Raw genomic sequence first — 22,068 nt, forward strand, 5'->3', positions numbered from 1 at the left:
AAATGTTCTAATTTTTTTAAAGGAAAATACATGCATGTGTTTACTAAATAATTAAAGCCAAACTAAAATAAGACCTGGGTTTGACTCTTGGCTATGCACTTACTTGCTGTATGACTGTGAGCAAATGACTGAACTTCTCTGAGCCTAATGCCCTCATCTGTAAAATGGGGATCTTAGTAGCGCCTGTTTCCTGGGGACGTGAGGATATATTGAGAAAATGCATGCATGACCTTTGGCATGGGGCCTGGCACATGGAAGTACTCAATAATAGCGCTTTTGTTTTTATTGTTATGTCTATTTCACTTACTCTTCCAAAGCTAGAGAGGACTCCTTAGCCCTCTAAGGTGTCCATTATCTTCACTGTCAATCCGCTGTAATTCAAGAAAAGGGATAAATTCCATAATAGAGTGTGTACAAATAGAGTGCCAAGGAAGAATTGGCAAGGACTGGAGAAGATGATGTTTGAGATAGGCTTTGAAGAAGAAGCCAGATTTTTCTGAGTTGACAGGATAGTGTATCTGTTAGCTCTGGGTCCCTCTAATGCTGCGTAACAACCAGCCACAAAAGCTTAGTGGCATACAGCATAAGCATTTCTTGGCCATGCGTCTGGGATCACCTGCAGTTGGTGGCTCTTCTGGTCTTGGCTGGGCTCACCCAGAGCCAAATGACAGGCAGCCGTTGGCTGTTGGCGGAGCTAGGGTGGATTTGGGTGGGGTGCCTGGGAAAACTTGATTCTGCTCTGTAGCCTCTCACCCTTCAGCTGACTAGCCAACTAGCCTGGGCATGTTCTCATTATGATGACCGTGATGCACGAGATCAAGTGAAACACACAAGACTTCTGAAGGCTAGGCTCTTTCTATTGGCTGAAGCAAGTCACATGGGGAGAGGCAGGGATATAGCCTCTGCCCCTTTAGTGAGTTAACTGCAGAGTCACATGGCAAAGGGTGTATATTCAGGAAGGTTAAAGGATTGGGGTCAGGTGGGTATGGACAGGACTTGTGGGTAGAACGAGCCTGACCAAAGGCATAGAGAGGTGACATTTGAGGTAATGTGTTTAGGGAATTGCATGGACAGGAAAGATGCAAAGAAGAGGAGGTAGAATAAATTTGAGCCCTGAGTGTTATAGTCTGAGTAGTTTGGACTTTATTTTGTGGGACACTGTTTCCCAATCTCGACAGTTTGATATCATCATCATACATTTAGCCCTATCTGTGCATTTTCTTGAAACCAACTCAAAATTTTAACATACATTTATTTAAACATCAAACTTTGTACAACTGTTGTAATGGAAAACTAGTATCCCTTGCCATAAAGGGAAGAAGGTAAGCAAGAAAATAAATACAATGGAAACAAAAGTGTCATGAAATTGTGCTTAATACTGTAACCTGCTCAAGGCTTTGAGTCAGTTTCTTGGGAGATTAGAGAGGTGTTAGAGACGTACGTAGTACCACTGGACGGAGACTGTCTCCCTGATGGAGTCAGAAGGCTGGAGAGAGATTTGGAGAGGGAAGAACGTGCTTACTGTATGATACAGCGTTACTCAGTGCCATGCCTGGGTACCACCACGAGTTATCAGTGATACCCCCACTTGGGAAATGCTGCCATTTGAGAACAGGGGTGTCATGGTTTGACTTGTGTCCCCCCAAAAAATGTGTGTATCATTTTGGCTAGGCCATGATTCCTGGTACTGTGTGATTTTCCTGTATGTTGTAAACCTGTCTCTATGATGTTAATGAGGGGGGATGGGTGGCAGTTGTGTTAGTAAGGCGGGACTGGATCTACAAGACTGGATTGTGTCCTGAGGCAATCTTTTGAGATATAAAAGACAGAAATGAGCAGTGAGACAGGAGGACCTCCTACCATCAAGAAAGCAGTGCTGGGAGCAGAGTGCGTCCTTTGGACCGGGGTCCCTGCGCGGAGAAGCTCCTAGTCCAGGGGAACACTGAAGAGAAGGCCGACAGAGGGAAAAAGCCTTCCCCTGGAACTGACGCCCTGAATTTGGACTTTCAGCCTACTTTGACTGTGAGGAAATAAACTTCTCTTCGTTAAAACCATCCACTTGTGGTATTTCTGTTACAGCAGCACTAGATGACTAAGACAGAATTTGGTACCGAGAGAGTGGGGTGCTGCTCTAACAGATACCTAAAATGTGGAAGTGGTTTTAAAACTGAATGGATAGACGTGCGGCAGTGACAGAGGACCAGCAGCAGCAGAGAACCAACAGCAGCAGAGAACCAACAGCAGCAGAACCAGGAGACCGGTGAAAGACGGCGCTGGAGCCGACCCACGGAGCGAGAGAGCTGAATGCCTGTGAGCAGGAGGCTTCCTGGCGGAGTGGGGTGCCTCTGGGCACTTATTGGTGGAGCTAGGCTTGCCCCGCGTGCTGACCCGCTGAGTGAGGGAGCTGAGCGCCTGTGCCCAGAAGGCTTCCTGGCGGAGTGGGGTGCCTCCAGGCACTTCCCGGTGGAGCTACTGAGCTTTGGAACACTTGCCCCAGCAGGGCAGATGCGGGCATGAGGCCCGAGGGCCAAGAGGCCATAGGAAGCAGAAGCTGAAGAGACAAGGGACACAAGAAGCCGAGCTGCTTCAGCCTCAAAAGGTATGGCCATGACCTCAGGGGTTTCAAAGGGTGGAGCCATGGCCTCTGGTGTTTCTAAGGGTGGAGTTGTCACTCCGATGGACTAGGAGAATGGTGCGTCTAAAGCCAAGGGAGCAGAGTTGTTGTCCCAGTGGGCCTGGAAGGCGGAGCTGAAGCCCAGGGCCGAGGGGCCTCCACTGAAAATCCAGAGACTGTGGCCAATACCTAGAGTCTGGAGTGCAGGGCTATTGTGTAAATTGTCTCAGAGAACAGAAGATTATTTTCAAAGCCTTGAGGGCTAATGTAATGTGTTCTGCTGACTTGCTTGGTGCATGTTATCCCTTCTTTCCCTCTAGTTTCTCCCATTTGTAATGGAAATGTCTAGCTTGTACCTGTTCTGCTATTGTACCTTTGGAAGCAGATAACTTGTATTCTAGATTCCACAGATGAAGAGGAATTTTTGGATTTTGGACTTGGAGTTAAGACTTTTGCTATGATATGATGGGATGAATATGTTTTCCATGTTGCAAGGATGTGATTTTTTGGGGGCCAAAGGGTGGAATGTCATGGTTTGACTTGTGTCCCCCCAAAAAATGTGTGTATCAATTTGGCTAGGCCATGATTCCTGGTACTGTGTGATTTTCCTGTATGTTGTAAACCTGCCTCTATGATGTTAATGAGGGAGGATGGGTGACAGTTGTGTTAGTAAGGCAGGACCTGATCTGCAAGACTGGATTGTGTCCTGAGGCAATCTCGTGGGATATAAAAGACAGAAGTGAGCAGTGAGACGGGGGATCTTCTACCATCAAGAAAGCAATGCTGGGAGCAGAGCGCGTCCTTTGGACCAGGGTCCCTGCACAGAGAAGCTCCTAGTCCTGGGGAACACTGAAGAGAAGAAGGCCGACAGAGGGAAAAAGCCTTCCCCTGGAGCGGACGCCCTGAATTTGGACTTTTAGCCTACTTTGACTGTGAGGAAATAAACTTCTCTTCGTTAAAACCATCCACTTGTGGTATTTCTGTTACAGCAGCACTAGATGACTAAGACAAGGGGTTTGAGCAAGGTAGTGACATGGTTCCATTGCTCCTGCCACTCAGCTTCTGGTTTCAGCCTAGTTTTTTAAAAATATTCTGTGGCACCGAAGGCTTTTTAAAAAAATATGAGAGATGATGTAATTAGCTTCCCAATTAATTCTGCCTTCTTTGATTCTTTAAGAAGTTGATACAGCTTTGTTATTTTTAAAAAGAGACCAGATCCTTATTTCTTTTGCAGTATTTGAAGTAAAACACAAGCATACATTGGTACAAAATAATAAACAGAAAGACCTTAATTATTCAGAAGAAAAGGATGAAGGAGACCAGTTAGCAGCAAGCCCAATTTATAGATATTGTTAATGATTGTTAGATGGACAGAAACCATAGGATTTAGACAGAAGCAGGTACCTGTTTTCCAAAAGCACCACCTTTCCATATGAAGTGTTTAAAGCCATAGGTTCAAATGAAGATTAAGACTCTGACGAAGTGATCTCAGAGTGTACAATACTTGTTTGAAACACTGTCAGCCCATGGAACATGGAAAGAATTTTGCCCAGGGGGTACTGCCTTTTTAAAGTGCTTGTTTCTCTACCAGCCTTGGCCTTGGACCTGCCCGGCCTCTAAACTTGCTCTCCTGGAGCTAAGGTGAATGTAGTGTCCTTCCAGTTCAGTAAAGACCACTTGCCATCACATTTATTCTGACTCATGGTGACCCCATGTGTGTCAGAGTAGAACTGTGCTCCATAGAGTTTTCAATGGCTGATTTTTTGGAAGTAGATCTCCAGGCTTCCTTTTGAGGTGCCTCTGGGTGGATTCAAACCTCCAGCCTTTCAGTTAGCAGCCAAGCATGTTAATCCAGTGTCATTGTTTCTAGGTTCCCTCAGTAGACAGCCTAGGGAATAGATGTGTGGATGTACATATGTATACATATACATACACATACACTTATATTTATATTTTTATATCTATATGTATTTAAAAAAGGATCCCTGAGTGGTTCAAATCTTGAGCTTAGCTACTAACCTAAAGATTGGTGATTCAAGCTTACCCAGTGGCACCATGGAAGAAAGGCCTGGCGATCTACTTTTGTTAAGATTACAGCCAAGAAAACCCTGTGGAGTAGTTCTACTCTGTAACACATGGAGTTGCCATGAGTCAGAATCAACTTGATGGCAGTGAGTATTTTTGGGCTGGTTTATGTGTTGAAAACCGTGAAGTCACATTGATATCTCTAATCTCAGTCCAACACCACATATTTATTCTAGCTTTCCTCTTTTCTATCGTGTATTGCTCTTCTCAGACAGTGAGAAAAGTAATTCTCAATTGTCTTAGTTATCTAGTGTTGCTGTAACAGAAATACTACAAGTGAATGTCTTTAGCAAAGAGAAATTTATTCTCTCATAGTCTAGGAGACTAGAAATCCAAATTCAGGATGCCAGCTCTATGGGAAGGCTTTCTCTGTCTGCTCTGGGGGAAATTCCTTGTCATCAACTTTCCCCTGGTCTAGGAGCTTCTCAGTGCAGGGACCCCAGGTCCAAAGGACTTGTGTGTTCCTGACTCTTCTTGCTTGGTGATAATGAGGTCTGTCTCTCTGCTCACTTCTTTTATATCTCAGAAGAGATTGACCCAAGATACAATCTAATCTCATAGATTGAGTCCTGCCTCATTAACATAACTGCCTCTAATCCTGCCTCATTAACATCATAGAGGTAGGATTTACAACACATAGGAAAATCACATCAGGTGACAAAATGGTGGACAATTACACAATACTGGGAATCATGGCCTAGCCAAGTTGACACACATTTTTGGGGACACAATTCAATCCATAACACAATATACTTATTTATTTGCTCAACCTGCCCGTATGTAGTCAGTCTTCCAATTCCACCGGGATGCTGCCCTGCTCCGATGTCATCCTGGATTGGGCCTTACCTTCCACAGGGTCACCACTCTGCCTGGACACTCTCTCTGGACTCTGACCCCTGCTGGGCTGCCTGCCCACCCTGCCTCTGATGCCTGCCTTGTGAAGATTTTAATTTATTTCTGACTTTTAAAAATTTTCTTACATTTTACCTGTTCATCTTAAAGAATTTTCCATCATGTTTATTTGCTCTGGTATTCCCTCTACTTTTGTATCCATTTCTGAATGAAATTTTCCTTTATTTCTAACCCCTTCCTGAATTCTGTTATCTCATCTATGACATTTTCTAATTTTAATTTAATTTATTTTTCCACATCTTGTACCATTTTCTTAATGTCTCTTAGAGAGTTTTGAAGTGTAGTGGGCTATAGTTTTGGTCTGTTTCATGAACATATTTTTTGATGTACTTTGTAGGAAGGTTATTCTCTTTTTCTTAATGTAAGTTTGAATGGATTTCATCTTCTTTGTTACTTATTGTCTTAGTCATTTAGTGCTGCTACAACAGAAATACCACAAGTGGGTAGCTCCAACAAAGAGAAACCTATTCTCTCACAGTCCAGCAGGCTACAAGTCCAAACTCAGGGCGTCAGCTCCAGGGAAATGCGCTGTCTGTCGGCTCTGGAGGAAGGTCCCTGTCACCAGTCTTGCCTTGGTCTGGGAGCATCTTAGCACAGGAACCTCAGGTCCAAAGGATGCGCTCTGCTCCCAGTGCTGCTTTCTTGGTGGTATGAGGTCGCCATGTCTCTCTGATCGCTTCTCTCTTTTATATCTCAAAAGAGATTGGCTTAAGACAGTATCTAATCTTGTAGACCTCATCAGTATAACTGCAGATAATCTATCTTACTGCATCACAGTGATAGCATTTACAACACCTAGGGAAATCACATCAGATGGTAAAATGGTAGACAATCATCAATACTGGGAATCGTGACCTATCCAAGTTGACAGATATTTCTGGGGGACAAAATTCAATCCATGACATTTATATATTGTTGTTGTTAGGTGCCATTGATTCTGACTCATGCCAACCCCATTGGACAGAGTAGAACTGCCCCATAGAGTTTTCTTGGCTGTAAGCTTTACGGGAGCAGATCACCAGGTCTTCTTGCCATGGAGCCACTAGGTGGGTTCGAACCGACAACGTTTCAGTTACCAGCTGAGTGCTTAGTGGGTTGCACCACCAGGGCTCCTTAGTTATGTATTACTACCTAACAAATTACCCTAAAACGCAGCATCTTTAAGCAGCAAACATTTTCTATCTCACAGTTTCTGTGGGTCAAGATTTTGGGAATAGCTTAGGTAGGTGGTCCCAGCTCAAAGTTTGTCATGAGGTTGTTGTCACAGTGTTGACTGGGGTTGCAGTCATCTGAAGGCTTTACTGGAGCTGGAGGATCTTGTCCCATGATGGGTCACTCACATAGCTTTTGGCTGGAGGCATCAGTTTTTCACCATGTGGGCCTCTCCAAAAGCTGATTGAGTGTCCTCATGACATGGCATCTGGCTTCTCCAGAGACAGTGGTGCAAGAGAGTATGAGTAAAGAGGAAGCCACAGTGCTTTTTATGACCTCGTCTCTGAAGTCATACATCACCACTTTCGCCATATTCTGTTTGTTAGAAGTGAGCTGTTAAGTCCAGCCCCCACTTATGGGGAGAGGAATAAACTCCACCTCTTAAAGGGAGGAGTGTATAGGAGTATCAGAGAATTCACTGGCATAGTTTTAAACCACTGCATTTTTTTTTCCTGTTGGTCAGTTTTATAAGAAATTAGTTTTCTTGACCTTTTAGAAGAATTTTGTGATCCTGAAATTTCAGGACTGTCTTCTTGGTTGTCAGTGCTTTGAAATGCCAAAGGAATGTGCATACCTAAGGATTTTATTTTTGTTTCACTATCTTTATTAAATATATTTTAAGTTACAGAAATGATAATATGCTTTGGGTAACTATTGAAACAATGCAAAAATGTATAAATTTAACCATTCTTGTCTCACCCCCTCTGTAGAGTCTTTTGCTCCCAATTTAACAGCCTGAAGCATATCCTTCCACTTCTTTTTCTCTGCTTGTTTTGTTGTTGATGTGTTCGTTTTACAAAACCAGCAATATCTCATGTCATAGGCATCTCTCCAGAAGCATGGATTTAGGTTCATCTTATTTTAAAAGTATTTATTATTCATGAATAGGTAATACTTTCGTATGACTTAAGATTTAAGTGATACAAAAGGGAAATAATATGTTTCTCTCCTACCTCTGTTCCTCCCCCACCATATGGTTCCCTTTCTCAGAGGACTAGGAATTTTTCTAGAGAGTCTCCACATTTACAAACATATTGACATGCAAAAGGCATTGGTGGTTCAGTGGTAAAATGTTTGCCATCCATGCAGGAGGCCTGTGTTAGATTCCTGGTCAGTGAACCTCATCCCTGGCCAGTACAGCTCATACACAGCCACCACCCGTCTGTCAGCGGAGGCTTGCGTGTTGCTAAGATGCTAAACACGTTTCAGTGGAGCTTCCAGACTAAAACAGACTAGGAGGAAAGGCCTAGCAGTCTATTTCTAAAAATCAGCTAATGAAAACCCTATGATCACAACGGTCCAGTCCCCAACTGATCATGGGGATGGCACAGGACTGGGCTGCGTTTCATTCCATTTTGTGTGGGCTTGCCATGACTGGACAGTAGCTAACAACAAGATACATGTAACAGTTTTTCACATGAAAGGGAGAACGTTTATTTTTTTCAATCAACATTATCTTGGAGATCATCCTGTATCAGTACATAGGGTGCTTCCTCATTTCATTTTGGAGCCGAATAGAGTTCCTTTGTGGGGATGTGGTGTTGTTTATGTACTGAGTCTCTACTTGATGGTCATTCGAGTTGTTTGCCTTCTTTATCATTGCAAACAGAAATATCATTTTACAGGAATCATTTTGCACATGATGTTTGTAGGTTGATTCCTAGAAGTGGAATTTCTGGGTCAAAGGATATCTGTAGTTGAAATGTGGATTGTTGTTGTGTTTTTTTTGCCATCGAGTTGGCTCTGACTCACGGTGACCCCACGTACAACAGAACGAAACGTTGCCCGGTCCTGCACCATCTTCACAATTGGTATACTTGAGTCCATTGTTGCAGCCACTGTGTATTTTGAGTGATTTTCAGTGTAGGGGCTCATCTTCCAGCAGTATATTGGACAGTGTCCTGTTGTGATCCGTAGGGTTTCATTGGCTAATTTTCAAAAGTAGATCATCAGACCTTTCTTCCTAGTCTGTCTTAGTCTGGAAGCTTTGGTGAAACCCTGCTGGTATTTGAAATACTGGGGGCATAGCTTCCAGCATCATAGCAACACACAAGTCACCACAGTACAACAAACTGACAGACGGGTGGTGGAAATGTAGATCGATTTGGCCAAATGTCCCTCCACTGAAGTGGTACCCGTGTGTGGTCCCACCAGCAGTATTTGAACCTGTTTGTCCCCCTCTTCACCAACACTGGGAGGAGACGGATGGAAAACCAGAGCTCAATGTAGTAGAACCAAAATCCGTTAATGCAGTGTGGGATGGTATTTGGGTGGGGGTAGGGAGTATGAGATTCTTGCCTCTTGCCCTTGTGGCAGTGGCTCTGAGATGTGTCCCTGTCCTCGTCTTTGTCTCCACAGAGCAAGCTGGTGAAGTACTTCAGCCGGCAGCTGTCCTGCAAGAAGAAGGTGGCCCTGCAGGAGCGCAACGCCGAGCTGGATGGCTTCCCCCAGCTCCGGCACTGGTTCCGGATCGTCGACGTGCGCAAGGAAGTCCTAGAGGTGACCCTGGAACCCCTGCCCCTTACCCACTGGCAGCCACCACCTCGGCTGCCTGTCAAGCAACAGGTTTTTGGCTGTGCCAGTCCCTGGCACATAGTAGGCCTTCAATAAATGTATGTGGGATGAAGACACTTAGGATCTCTAATGCGATCCAAGTAGCACACTTAAGAGTGTGCTTCTAGAGTTAGTTAGAACTTCTTTCACCTCTGCCGTTTGTTTACTGAATCACCTTGGACAAATCACTTTACCTTTTAGAGGAGTGTAGTCCAGGAGAACTTCCTGCTCTGATGGATGTGTGTTATATCTGTGCTGTCTAATGCAGTAGCCACTGGGTATGTGAGGCTATTGAGCACTTGAAATGTGGGTAATGCGTGTAATGAGGAACTGAGTTTTTAATTGTATTTAATTTTAATTAATGAGGTCAGTAGCTACCATCTTGGACAGCACAGTCATAGGGCATTAGTTTTCTCATCTGTTAAATGGGCATAACAATTCTTAGTTATCTAGTGCTGCTATAACAGAAATACCACAAATGGATGGTTTTAATGAGGAGAAGTTTATTTCCTCACAGTCAAAGTAGGCTAAAAGTCCAAATTCAGGGTGTCAGCTCCACGGGAAGGCTTTTTCCCTCTGTCGGCCTTTTCATCAATGTTCCCCCGGACTAGGAGCTTCTCTGCGCAGGGACCCCGGTCCAAAGGAGGCAGTCTGCTCCCGGCACTGCTTTCTTGATGGTATGAGGTCCCCAACTCTCTGCTTGCTTCCCTTTCCTTTTATCTCTTGAGAGATAAAAGGTGGTGCAGGCCATACCCCAGGGAAACTCCTTTTACATTGGATCAGGGATGTGAGCTGGGTAAAGGTGGTGTTACAATCCCACCCTAATCCTCTTTAACATAAAATTACAATCACAAAATGGAGGCCAACCACACAATTCTGGGAATCATGGCCCAGCCAAATTGATACACACATTTTTGGGGGGATATAATTCAAACCATGACAGATCCCCTCTTCTTACATAGCTGATATGATAAAATGAGATGGTACATATAAAATGTTCAACTCCTGGGCTGGCACCTAGTTCCCCACTGCCATCAAGTCGATTCTGGCTCATAGCGACCCCATAGGGTTTCCAAGGCTGTAAATTTCTACAGAAGCAGACTGCCACATCTCTTTCCTGCGGAGCTGCTGGTGGTTTCGAACCTCCGATTAACCACTGCGCCACCAGCGCTCCTTGGCACCTACTTAGCACTTGGTCAGTGTCACCTTCTTCTTATTGCTGCTTCTGTTGAAAAGTTTGAAAGTAACAGTTTTTCCAGTTTCTAAACTAATCTAGAACAGTTGATGTCTTATGTCCGACTGCAAGGATTAGAGCACATCCCTAAGGTCTCAAGGAGTACATCTTCCTTACCCTCTAGATCCCAGGTCCCCAGTTTCCAGAGACTGGGATGAGCCCTTCCTAATAAGCCAGCTCACATGATTGAGTCTCCAGCCAGGCGTTGTGCTAATGGATCTTTACTGCACCTCACGTGGCTTTTGTTTTTTTCTTAAGATTTTATTGTCGTAAAATATATATGGAGTCCCTGGGTGGTGCGAATGGTTAAGCACCCGACTACTAGGTGGCAGGTTGGTGGTTCGAACCACCCCGAGGCTCCTCTGAAGAAAGGTCTGGTGATCTTCTGAAAGACCACAGCCTTGAAAAGTTCATGGAGCAGTTCTGCTCTGCACACGAGGTCACCGTGAGTCAGAATCGACTCGACGGCAAATAACAACGAAAAGATACATGTAACAAAATTTCTGGCATTTTAACCATTTTTAAGTGTGTAGTTCAGTGACGTTAAATATATTCACTGTGCTGTGCATCCATCGTCACTGTCGATTTCTAAAACCTTTTCGTCACTCCAGACAGAAACTCATTCTTCATTAAGTGGTAACGCTCTTTTCCCCTCTCCTCCATCTATGTATTTGCCTATTCTAGATCTTTCATATAAGTGGGATGGTACAGTATATGATTTGTGTCTGGCTTATTTCATTTAGCATGTGTTCAAGGTTCATCGATGTCATAGCATGTATCAGGAGTTCATTTCTCTTTATGGCTGAGTAATAGTCCACTGTATGCGTGTACCCCATTTTGTTTAGCCATTCTTCTGTTGATGGACACTTCAGTTGTTTCCGTCTTTTGGCTACTGTGCAGAGTGCTGCGGTGCACAGTGGTGTACAAGTCTCTGTTTGTCTTCCTGCTCTCAAGTCTTGGAGTGGAATCACTTGTTTCGTTCTGTTGTATGTAGGGTCGCTATGAGTTGAAAGTGACTGGACAGCACCTAACAAGAACAACAACAGTGGCAAAATGGCAGTTCTGTGTTTATCCTTTTGAGGAACCCTGACAATGACCCTTTGAGGCAGGTGTGACTATTATCCCATTGGCAGCAAGAAGCTGAGGCTCAGTGAGCGAGTGTGCGGGGGCTGGCAGCAGCACCCAGCCCTGACGGACTCTGAGCCTAAGGTGGGAAGCGCTGTGCTTTCTCCTCGTTGTCCTGGTGCTGGATCCCCCTTGAGCTGGACAGTGGAGGGCTGCCCCCCATGCCTGCACGACCTAAATGCCTTTTTAAAAAAAAATTAATTTGGTGAAAGTATACACAGCAGAGGAGCCCTGGTTTCACAATGGTTAAGTGCCCAGCTGCTAACCAGAAGGTCAGCGGTTCGAACCTACCAGCAGCTCCGTGGGAGAAAAGACCTGGCGATTGGCTCCTGTAAAGATTTACAGCCTTGGAAACCCTATGGGGCAGTTCTACTCTGTCCCATAGGGTCGCTACGAGTCGGAATTGACTCAGCAGCACATAACAACAATATACACAGCCAAAGACACGCCATTTGGACAATGTCTACGTGTACATTTCAGTGACATTGGTTACTTTCTTCCAGTTGTGCTGCCATCCTCCTTGTCATTTTCCACATCATCCCACTGCCCTTATCTTAAACTGACCGCCCCTAAGTTTCTCATCCAGCCTTTTCAAGCTGCCGTTGTCCGTTCCATCTCGTGTAGATAATTTCTTTAGAAGAACACAATGCTCAAAGCAGGTGTACTTTACTAATTAAAACAAGCTATTGTTTGGTTCAAAGAAGACCGCAGGGGAGAATTTTGGTTGAAGGTTTGAAGGTTCAAGATTGTCAAAGTGCCCTTTCTCACGGGGCTGCTCCTGCTTCCTGCTTCAAGAGGTCTGGAAGATCCCCCTCCGTCTTCTGTCTTTTAAAGACCTTCTCCCCAAAGAGGGCTCGCCGGACCCTACCAGACGAGGCATTCCCGGGCTAGATGAGCACCCCACATTCCTCTCTTCCCCCCATCTCGCCCACACACACACTCGGTGGTGTGCGATTCGCCGATCCCTCAGTCATTCCCAGCACGGCCGGCCAGGTGAGATGTGGTTCTCTGCGGACATCCTAGACTGAAAGGGCCCATGTGGGTGCAGACAGTGCCTCCTATTTGCATAGCCCAGTACACTTCCCAGAAGCTTTAAAAACCCGTTTCCGTAGAGTCTGTTCTGACTCATAGCGACCCTGTAGGACAGAGTAGAACTGCCCCATAGGGTTTCCAGGGAGCGGCTGGTGGATTCAAACTGTGATCTTTTGATTAACAGCTGAACTCAACCACTGCAGCACCAGGGCTCCCTACAGGAATATATAAAGATTTCCTTGAGGTGACACTCCATGTCTTTTTATTTTTGCATCCCCAGTGCCTTCCAAAGTGTACATGGTGGGTATAACTGTCATTAGGAACCCTTTATTATCCAGTGCCACAGGTGGGGCACATCAGGCAGAAACAACTCTTCTAGACCAGAGCTTGAAAACGGGTGGCCCTCAAGCTGTATCTGTTTGGTTGACGTGGTGTTCAAAACCATTTTTTTTGAGCCACTGTTTGAAAATTGTTAAGAATTTGCATAAAATCCGAGCTCTCCAGCATCTCTTGAAACATCAGAATTGCTGACCACATGGAGCTGAATTCCTGTCTGGCAGCAATGGATGGGAGCTGCTGCCCGTTAGATCCCACGGGCGCCTTCTGGTGCATAACTTATGCATATCTGTCACTGGCTGGGAGGTACCCGTTTCGGCCTTACTTCAGTCCATGAGCATCTTGAGCCCAAGGCCACCAGCCAGGAAGTGGGGCAGAGCTGGGGTTCCGGCTCTCCCACTGCAGAGGGCCCCTTTCTGTGAAGGAACTTAGTGTGGAGAAAGTTCCTAAGGGAAACCGCCTGCCTTCATGACCTTGGGCAAGTGGTCTAACCTCTGAGTTTTAGTGTCCTGGTTTGGAAAATTGTGATAATTAACGGGTCTACTTTAGGTGGTCTTTGTAACATTAAAAGAAAATCCATGAGAAGTACTTATAAGTGCTCAGAGTATTTCAGCTATTATTAATATTCTACCAGTCCCAAGTACATCTGCTCTTTTGGCCCAGGTTTGTTAAAGGATTTCTCCAGTTTTTGATGTCATCAAAATTATTACTTTATTTTTCATGTATACACACACACACACACACACACACACACACACATATAAACCTCAGTGTAATTTTAATATTTTCTTTTGGTAAATCATAGGATTAAAATGCACAAGTGAATCGTGCAGCAAGGAGGAGAATCCTTTTGTGTTGTGACTCATCCTCTCTAAATGTGATTCCTTTTGTACTTTCAAATCCTGATCCGTCACCTGTCTTAGAGTGAGGCTTATTTGCAACGTGTTCCTGTTTGAGAAGGCATCTAAGTGACTCAGTTATTTTTTTCTCTCTGCCGTCTGCCCTAGTGCTTTGGAAAGTCACTGATTGGGCTTTTGCCTTGCAGCTCTTTTTTTGGGTAGTATTTTTGTGCTGATGCATTTTTCCTCACTTTCTGGTTCTCAGTTGTGTGTGTGTGTGTGTGTGTGTGTGTGTGTGTGTGTGTGTGTGGACGGAGCAGGTGGGGTGGGGATGGTCTGTATTTTGCTGCTATACACAAATCTGGCCACAAGAGGGCAGAGGTACTCCACAACCCAGCCCTAGAATAGCTATCCGTAGATATTCAAAATCATTATTTAAATAATAAAATATATGAAAAAATGTTGGAAACTGTTAACTGCTTTAAGATAAAGTCTCTTACACAGATATATAGATATAGCTATAGATGCATAAACAGAGGTTTGACGATTTTGTGATGTATCTGTTTTATGGTGTCTAGGGAGATACTGTTTTGGAAAAGGTGAGGGTAGGGATTTCTGGTGGCAGTGAAGGGACACCTGCTCAGTACATTCATAGTGAGGGACTCTTCCTTTCTGTGTCCTGCCCATCTCTTCAGGTGCTCCTTTCCCTGCTCCATGTCATACTCCAGTCTTACCACTTTGTCTTAGAACACAAAACTTATGTCCCATGGCTCAAACACAAATCCTGTTTCATTTCCATCCTTAAGGCACCCACCCACACAGTTCCAGTTCCTTTTCCCTTAGGGTTTCTGAAGACCCAGTATGAACCCCAGACCCTGTGGCCAGAGAAGAGGGGAAGCAGAGAGGAGAGCAGCCGTCAGGAGACCTGAGGTGTCAGCTGGCTGTGCTGAGTTCACCTTGGGATTTTGGACGGATTACCATAGTCCAGAAAGTGCTTACTGAGAAGAGCAGGAGGCACTGAGCCCATTTAGTGATGAGTAAAATGAGGCCCTGCCCATAAGGGGCCCAGAAGCTCTGTGGGGAGACAAATAATGAACTACTGCTGTTGATGGAGTGCTGCGTCCTGAGCGTTATGTGCTACCTTATGAGGTATGATTGTTGCTAGCTGGAAGGTTGGAGGTTTGAGTCCACCCAGAGGTGCCTCGGAAGAAAGACCTTGTGATCTGCTTCCAGAAGATCAGCCACTGAAAACCCCGTGGAGCGCACTTCTACTTTGACACACTAGGTGTCACCGTGAGTCAGAGTTAACTTGAAGGCAGCAGTTGTTTTAAAAAATGAGGTATCTACATCCCCATTTTACAGATGAATAAAGTGAAGCTGAGAGAGGTTAAATGACTTGTCCAAGGTCATCTAGTTAATGAGTGACAAAACTGGCCGTCAGTTCCAGACCTGTCTGACCTTAGAGTCCAAGACCCAACCGCTGTGCAAAGCAGCCATCCACACGGTGCCCTGTAATTCCAGGAAGAACCACTAGAGGGCCGCATAGAGGCTTGATGTGCCTCTCCTCAGGCACTTGAAGTGTAGTTACCCTTCTCCCTTCCGTCCCCTAGGAAATCACCCCAGGCCAGCTGAGTCTGGAGGACCTCTTGGAGATGACGGATGAGCAGGTGTGCGAGACTGTGGAGAAATACGGAGCCAACCGGGAGGAGTGTGCCCGCCTCAACGCCTCTCTCTCCTGCCTCAGGAATGTCCACATGTCAGGTGAGCAGGCCCAGGAGTATGGAGACTTGACCCCAACAGATCTGGGCCCGGTTGGGGTGGGGGTCTCTATTCCCCCTCCCCTGTTGCTGTTCCTTAAGATTCCTGTGCCACCATTCCAGGCCAGGATGAGACGGAGTCTCCTCTGGGTGGTAAATGCCACTCATGAGCAGAAGAAAGGTGGACCTGGGAAGTAGAAACCACAAGTGGTCAGGGCAGCTCTTGGGAACTCTTGGGCAAGAGAGGCCTGTCTGAGGTTGTAGGGCATTTGGTACCAGATAATTAGGGTTCAGATACTGAAATATCGGGTATGCATTGGGGTTACTGTCATTGAGTCGGCTCTGACTCATAACGACCCCCCATGTGCAACAGGGCAAAGCATTGCCTGGTCCTGTACCACCTTAATGACTGTTGATATGCTTGAGTCCAATGTTGAGGCCACTGTGTTGGACAATATTCTTGTGATCCGTAGGGTTTTTATTGGCTGATTTCAGGAGTAAGTTGCCAGGCCTTTCTTCCTAGTCTGAGTCGGGAAGCTCTGCTGAAACCTGTCCACCGTGGGTGACCCTGCTGGTGTTTGAAATACCAGTGGCATGGCTTCCAGCATCATAGCAACATGCAAGCCACCACAGTAGGACAGACTGACAGACAAGTCACTTTCTGCATTTGAATTTTAAACTTTTCTGGGTATTTTAGTTTCCCAGGGCTACCATGACAAAGTGCCACAAACTGGGTGGCTTAACACAACAGAAACTTACTTTCTTCACTGTTCTGGAGGCCGGCAGTCTGAGACCAGGTGTCAGCAGGGTTGGTTCTGAGGCTCTGAGGGAGAATCTTTTCCATGCCTCCCCCCTCGCTTCTGGTGGTGGCCGGCGATCCTTAGCGTCTCTTGCCTTGTAGTTGCATCTGTCCACTCTCTGCCTCTGTCCTCACCTGGCCTTCCATCTGTGTCTCTGTTTCAGATCGTCCTCTTTCTCTTACAAGGACAGCAGTCATTGCGTTTAGTGTCCACCCTAAATGCAGGGTGCTCCTAGCTTGAGATCCTTAACCTAATCACAGCTGCAAAGACCCTTTCCCCAAATAAAGTCACATTCACAGATTCTGGGGTTAGGGCTTGGCCCTATCTTTTTTAGGGCCCACTATTCAATCTCTTTCCTTGTGGGAGTGATTTTTCGGATAGCTATCTATCTCCCCACTAGACTGTCAGCTGTGTGAGGGTAGGGATCGTGCCTGTTTCCATTCACCATTTTGTTACGAGCGTGTAGCTCAACATCCAGCACATAGAAAGGGCTCAATAAATATGTTTGAGTAAATATATGACCCCTCTCGCCTGCCCCGTGAAAACCCACCAGTGCCTCAGCAGGCATACTTTTCATCGTGGATTGCAAAGTGCTTCAGGATTTGGCTCTTACTTGGAGCTCTACTGTTCACATTTTGCTTTCAAACCCTAAATATTTGATTAAAAATAAAATCATTGCTGTCCAGTCAATTCTGACTCATAGCAACCCTATAGGACAGAGTAGAACTGCCCCATAGGGTTTCCAAGGAGCAGCTGGTGGATTCGAACTGCCAACCGTTTGGTTAGCAGTCTGAGCTCTTAGCCACTGTGCCACCAGGGCTCGAGATACGCTAACTACTTAGTTATATTAAGTTAGATATACTAATTACTTAGGGTATCCTGAATAAGGCATGAATTTCAGGTCTTGGTCCACGCCCCTGTGCCTAGAATTCCCTTTCCCTTTTGTCCTGCTGGTGAATCCCTGCTCGTCCTTAGGCCCAGCCCCAAGTCTGTCCCCTGTGTGCCTTTCCTGGACCCTGCAGAATGAGCTGACCGTTCACCCTTGGCCACCAGAATGCCACGTCCCTCCAGTGACCTACAAGGTCTACACTGCTGGGCCCTTTCCCCTTTTCCAACCTCAACTCCTGCTGTTCTCGTCCTTGCTCATTCTGCTCCAGCCATACTGGCCTCCTTGCTTTCCCCATGATTCCTCCTGCCTCACAACATCCACACTTTGTTGAGTGAGTAAATAAATGGATGAACGAATGATGAATGAATGCTTCTATCACAAACTGACCACGTCTTATAGTGATTCTGTTTCCTTGTCTTTCTTCCTCATCCATCTGCGACCTCCCTGAAGGCAGGCCCAATATGTTGTTTATCCACCTGGGTATCCCCAGCTCCTCGGCCAGGTGGTTTTTTTGAAGGCAGTACTGAACAGCTGTTTGAGGCACTTGCTACATGTGTCCACCAGAGGACAGCAGTGAGCCATCCTTGAATAGTCCTTCATGTTTTAAGTTCTTTTCTTTGCTCACAAATGTGGAGCCCTAGTGGGGCAGTGGTTAAGAGCTCAGCTGCTAACCAAAAGGTTGGCAGTGAGAAGCTACTAGCTGCTCCTTGGCAACCCTCTGGGGCAGTTCTGCTCTGTCCTGTAGGGTCACTATGAGTCAGAATCAACTCAATGGCAACGGGTTTGTTTTTGTTTTTTTCCTCACAAACGATAATTGATTCCTTGAAGCTTCTAACCATGCTGGGAACTGGAGGTTTCTATCAGTTCCTTCCCTTCTTCTTAACCAAAAATGTTACACCAACCTAGGGAGCAAACTAGCAGCATTCCCACCAGACTCTTACTTCTTGAGGGTCGTGACATATCCCTCTTGGTATTCCCAGCTCTCAGGCCAGAGCTGGCATTTCCTAGATCGAGGAAATCAGGTATTTTAATTTCTGGTGTGTAGTAGGGACTCAGTGCTTGTTTGGTAAATGACTGAGGAATACGAGTTTTACTGATAAACTCATGTAGAGACCGAGTAAATGGAAGTAAGGAAGCTTCTGCTTCTGCTTCTGCACAAGAATGTGTTTTCTCTCTCTCTCTCTGAGGGGCGGCTGTACTGTAGAGTTGTTGACTGTAATCCTAGTTTCTCCTTGGGTTTGGGGAATGTCTTCATTTCCCAGTCCCTGCTGGTGCAAATGGTTAACATCCTCGGCTGCTCAGCGAAAGGTTGGAAGTTCACATTCAACCAGTGGGACTTCAGAAGAAAGGCCTGGGAATCTACTTCCCAAAATCAACCATTGAAAACACCGTATGGGGCACAGTTCTACTCTGACACATGCAGGATCGCCATGGTGCCGGTGGCAGCTTTCTCTGCTTCGCCACTGCTCAGGGAGCCCCGCAGGTGGGAAATCTTGGTCCTGCCTTCCCTTCTCCTATGCCTGGAGCTTGCTTTGCTGCATCTTCCCCGGGTCCTCCTCCTGGGCACCAAGGGGGAGAGCTGGCAGCCCGGAGAAAACAGCATGCAAAGTGCCCCTGAAATAGGACAGCCTCAGATGCTCTCTAGCTTTCTCCTGTTTGGGCTTTGAATGAAGCCTATCAGAACCCCGCCTTCCCCGTAATGTCTTTCTTTGGCTAGAACAAAGACTAAGAGCCGGTCTTGATTGCCCGATTGTTTGTTCCACTTGGGCTGTAACTTTGGGGGGGCAGAGAGAGCCGAGGGAGAAGCCGCCCTACCGAAACCATACCAGGGGCTGGCATGTGAGTGCTGTGATGTCCTTCCCTCCCCCTGTGTTCACCTCCCCAGCTCTCCAGTTCTGTGGGCTGGATGGGATGCCAAGAATCGGATTCATGTACGAAGCACCATGTTAAGACTCATGGTTGCAAGTGACAGAAGCCTGCCATGAACGAGCTTACACAAAAATGGCTTATTCATTCACTCTCTAAGTGTATCCAGCATCCTCTCTCTGTTTCGGCATTCATTCACTCTGTAAGTGTATCCAGCATCCTCTCTCTGTTTCGGCATTCATTCACTCTGTAAGTGTATCCAGCATCCTCTCTCTGTTTCGGCATTCATTCACTCTGTAAGTGTATCCAGCATCCTCTCTCTGTTTCGGCATTCATTCACTCTGTAAGTGTATCCAGCATCCTCTCTCTGTTTCCGTCACTGTGGGGCTCTAGGGATACAGTGGTAGGTTTCTGCTCTCGTATTGCTGTCCAGTGGGGTAGCTGCTAGCCTTATGTCGCAATTTAAACTTATATTGGTTAAAATTAAATAAACTGAAAACTCAGTTCCACAGTCACGCTAGCTACATTTCAAGTGCTCAGTAGACACATGACTGGCAGCTATCCTATTGAATGGTGTGGTTCTAGAATATTCCATCATCACAGAAACTTCTGTTGCACAGCGCAGCTCTAGAATGTATTTTGGGAAACAGTAAATAAGAAAAATAACAAATAGTGATTAGTTCTATACAGAGTGTCAAAATAGGATGATATGATGGGACTGGGTGACTAGCTTCGATGGGGTGGTCAGAGTGAGTGTGTGAGTCAGCATTCCACCTGAGAAACAGAACCAAGAGGGTAAATATATTAAGAGATTTATGATAGGAATTGGCTTACATAATTGTGGGGCTGGCCAGGTGAGTCTGAAATCCACAGGGCAGGCTGTCAGGAAGGCAGACTGGAACTCTCAGGCATGATTTGAAGCTGCTGTCCACAGGTGGAATCTCTTCTTCAGGGAAGGCTCAGTTCTGCTGTTAGAGTCTTTCGACTGATTAATTCAGGCCCACCCCCATTATTTAGGCTAATCTTTCTTAAAGTAAACTGCTTGTAGACTTTAACCATATTTACAAAATACCTTCAAAGCAACACCTAGATTAGTTTTTAATGGAATAACTGAGGACTATAGGTTAGCCAGGAGCCCTGGTGGCACAGTGGTTAAGAGCTCAGGCTGCTCAACAAAAGGTCAGTAGTTCGAATCTACCAGCTGCTCCTTGGAAACCCTATGGGGCAGTTCTGCTCTGTCCTATAGGGTCACTATGAGCCAGAATCGACTTGACAGCAGTGGGTTTGGTTTGGTTTTGGTCCATACGTGGAATGTCTTATTCAGGGAAGCCTCCGTTCTGCCATTAAAGCCTTTCAACTGATTCAGGCCCACCCAGATTATTTAGCCTAATCTTCCTTACTTAAAGCAAACTGACTGTAGACTTTAACCGTATTTACAAAATGCCTTCAAAGCAACACCTAGATTAGTGTTGGATCGAATAACTGGGGACTATAGCTTAGCCTGAACCTATTGTGTCTACTGTGTCCTATGGGGTCACTATGAGAAGAAATGGACTCAGTGACAATGAGTTTTATAGCTTAGCCAAGAAACCCTGGTGTTGCAGTGATTAAGTGCTCAGCTGCTAACTGAAAGGTATGCGGTTCGAACTTAGCAGCTGCTCTGTGGGAGAAAGACATGGCAGTCTGCTTCCATAAAGATTAAACCAAAAACCAAACCTGTTGCCGTCGAGCTGATTCTGATCTACAGCGACCCTATAGGACAGAGTAGAACTACCCCCATAGGGTTTCCAAGGAGCAGCTGGTGGATTCAAACTGCTGACCTTTTGGCTAGCAGCTGAGCTCTTAACCACTCCGCCACCAGGGCTCCCCGTAAAGATCACCCTCGGAAACCCCATGAGGCAGTTCTACTGGACTTGAAGGTAACAGGTTAATGCGCCAATATTGTGATACTGGCATTGCCGGAAGTTTAAGAGATGGTTCCAGTTCATTACATTCCTGATTTTCGCTCAGTGGCTGTTCGCTTTTTGTTTAATTATTTTCTTGAATACTGACTTACAGTCTCGTATGAGAATTATCCAAGCTATTGTTTGAGGAAGGGGGGAAAAAAAGGCACCGTTTTGCACGTAATTTTGCCAACATTTGCTCGTTACTCAGTATTTTTAAAATTGATACATAGAAAAAAATCTCAGAGGAAATACACTTGGTTATGTAGAGTAGTTATTTTTGGATTAGGGAGATTATTATTTCTCTTTTGCTTGTCTGCATTTTCTTTCTTTCTGGGCAGTAAACAAGAAGTTGTATAATTTAAACAAAAAGAAGTTTGAAATAAAAAAAAAAACCACTTGTGATGTTTTCCTCAGGTCTGTGGGTGCCTGGTGCTCAGACTCTGAAGATTTCAATAGTTTCATTGATTAAACCCCCTTCTCCCTCCTTTTTAAGAGGGAAACATTTCTGGGCTGCATCTTCCTGCAGTAAAACCTTCCCTTGGCTTAGGCGACAACTGATGATGCCTCAAGATGCCACTTAAATGCCATCTCTACCAGGAAGGCTTCCTTGATTACAGGGAACAGGGATTGTCCCTGCTGTAATCCTGTGTTACCAATTGGGCAATTATTTTGTAGTTGTTTTAACATCTCAGATTGTAAATGCATAGGTAGCAGGAGCCATCTTTTAATAATAGCAACAACAACAATAAAAAACAAATGCATACTCTGTGTCAGGTGCTGTTCTAAACTGATTTTAAGAGCTGAGCCACTTAATCTTCAGAACAACCCAATGAGACAGGGACTGTTGTGTTCCCAGTTTTTCAGATTA

At 45.4% G+C, this 22,068-nt stretch overlaps 1 protein-coding gene across 1 annotated transcript in view; it reads left to right on the plus strand.

The window, feature by feature from the left end:
• The window catches only part of KSR2 (kinase suppressor of ras 2), a 405,360-nt gene that overhangs the window by 73,470 nt on the left and 309,822 nt on the right, over window positions 1-22,068 (plus strand). The window contains exons 2-3 of the mRNA XM_004379037.1: window positions 9,182-9,322; window positions 15,553-15,703. Coding sequence (XP_004379094.1) covers window positions 9,182-9,322; window positions 15,553-15,703 — 292 coding nt within the window. The remainder of the gene's footprint in view (window positions 1-9,181; window positions 9,323-15,552; window positions 15,704-22,068) is intronic.

The sequence above is a fragment of the Trichechus manatus genome, unplaced genomic scaffold (assembly GCF_000243295.1).
Source record: "Trichechus manatus latirostris isolate Lorelei unplaced genomic scaffold, TriManLat1.0 scaffold00061, whole genome shotgun sequence".
In the NCBI taxonomy this organism is placed as follows: Eukaryota; Metazoa; Chordata; class Mammalia; order Sirenia; family Trichechidae; genus Trichechus; species Trichechus manatus.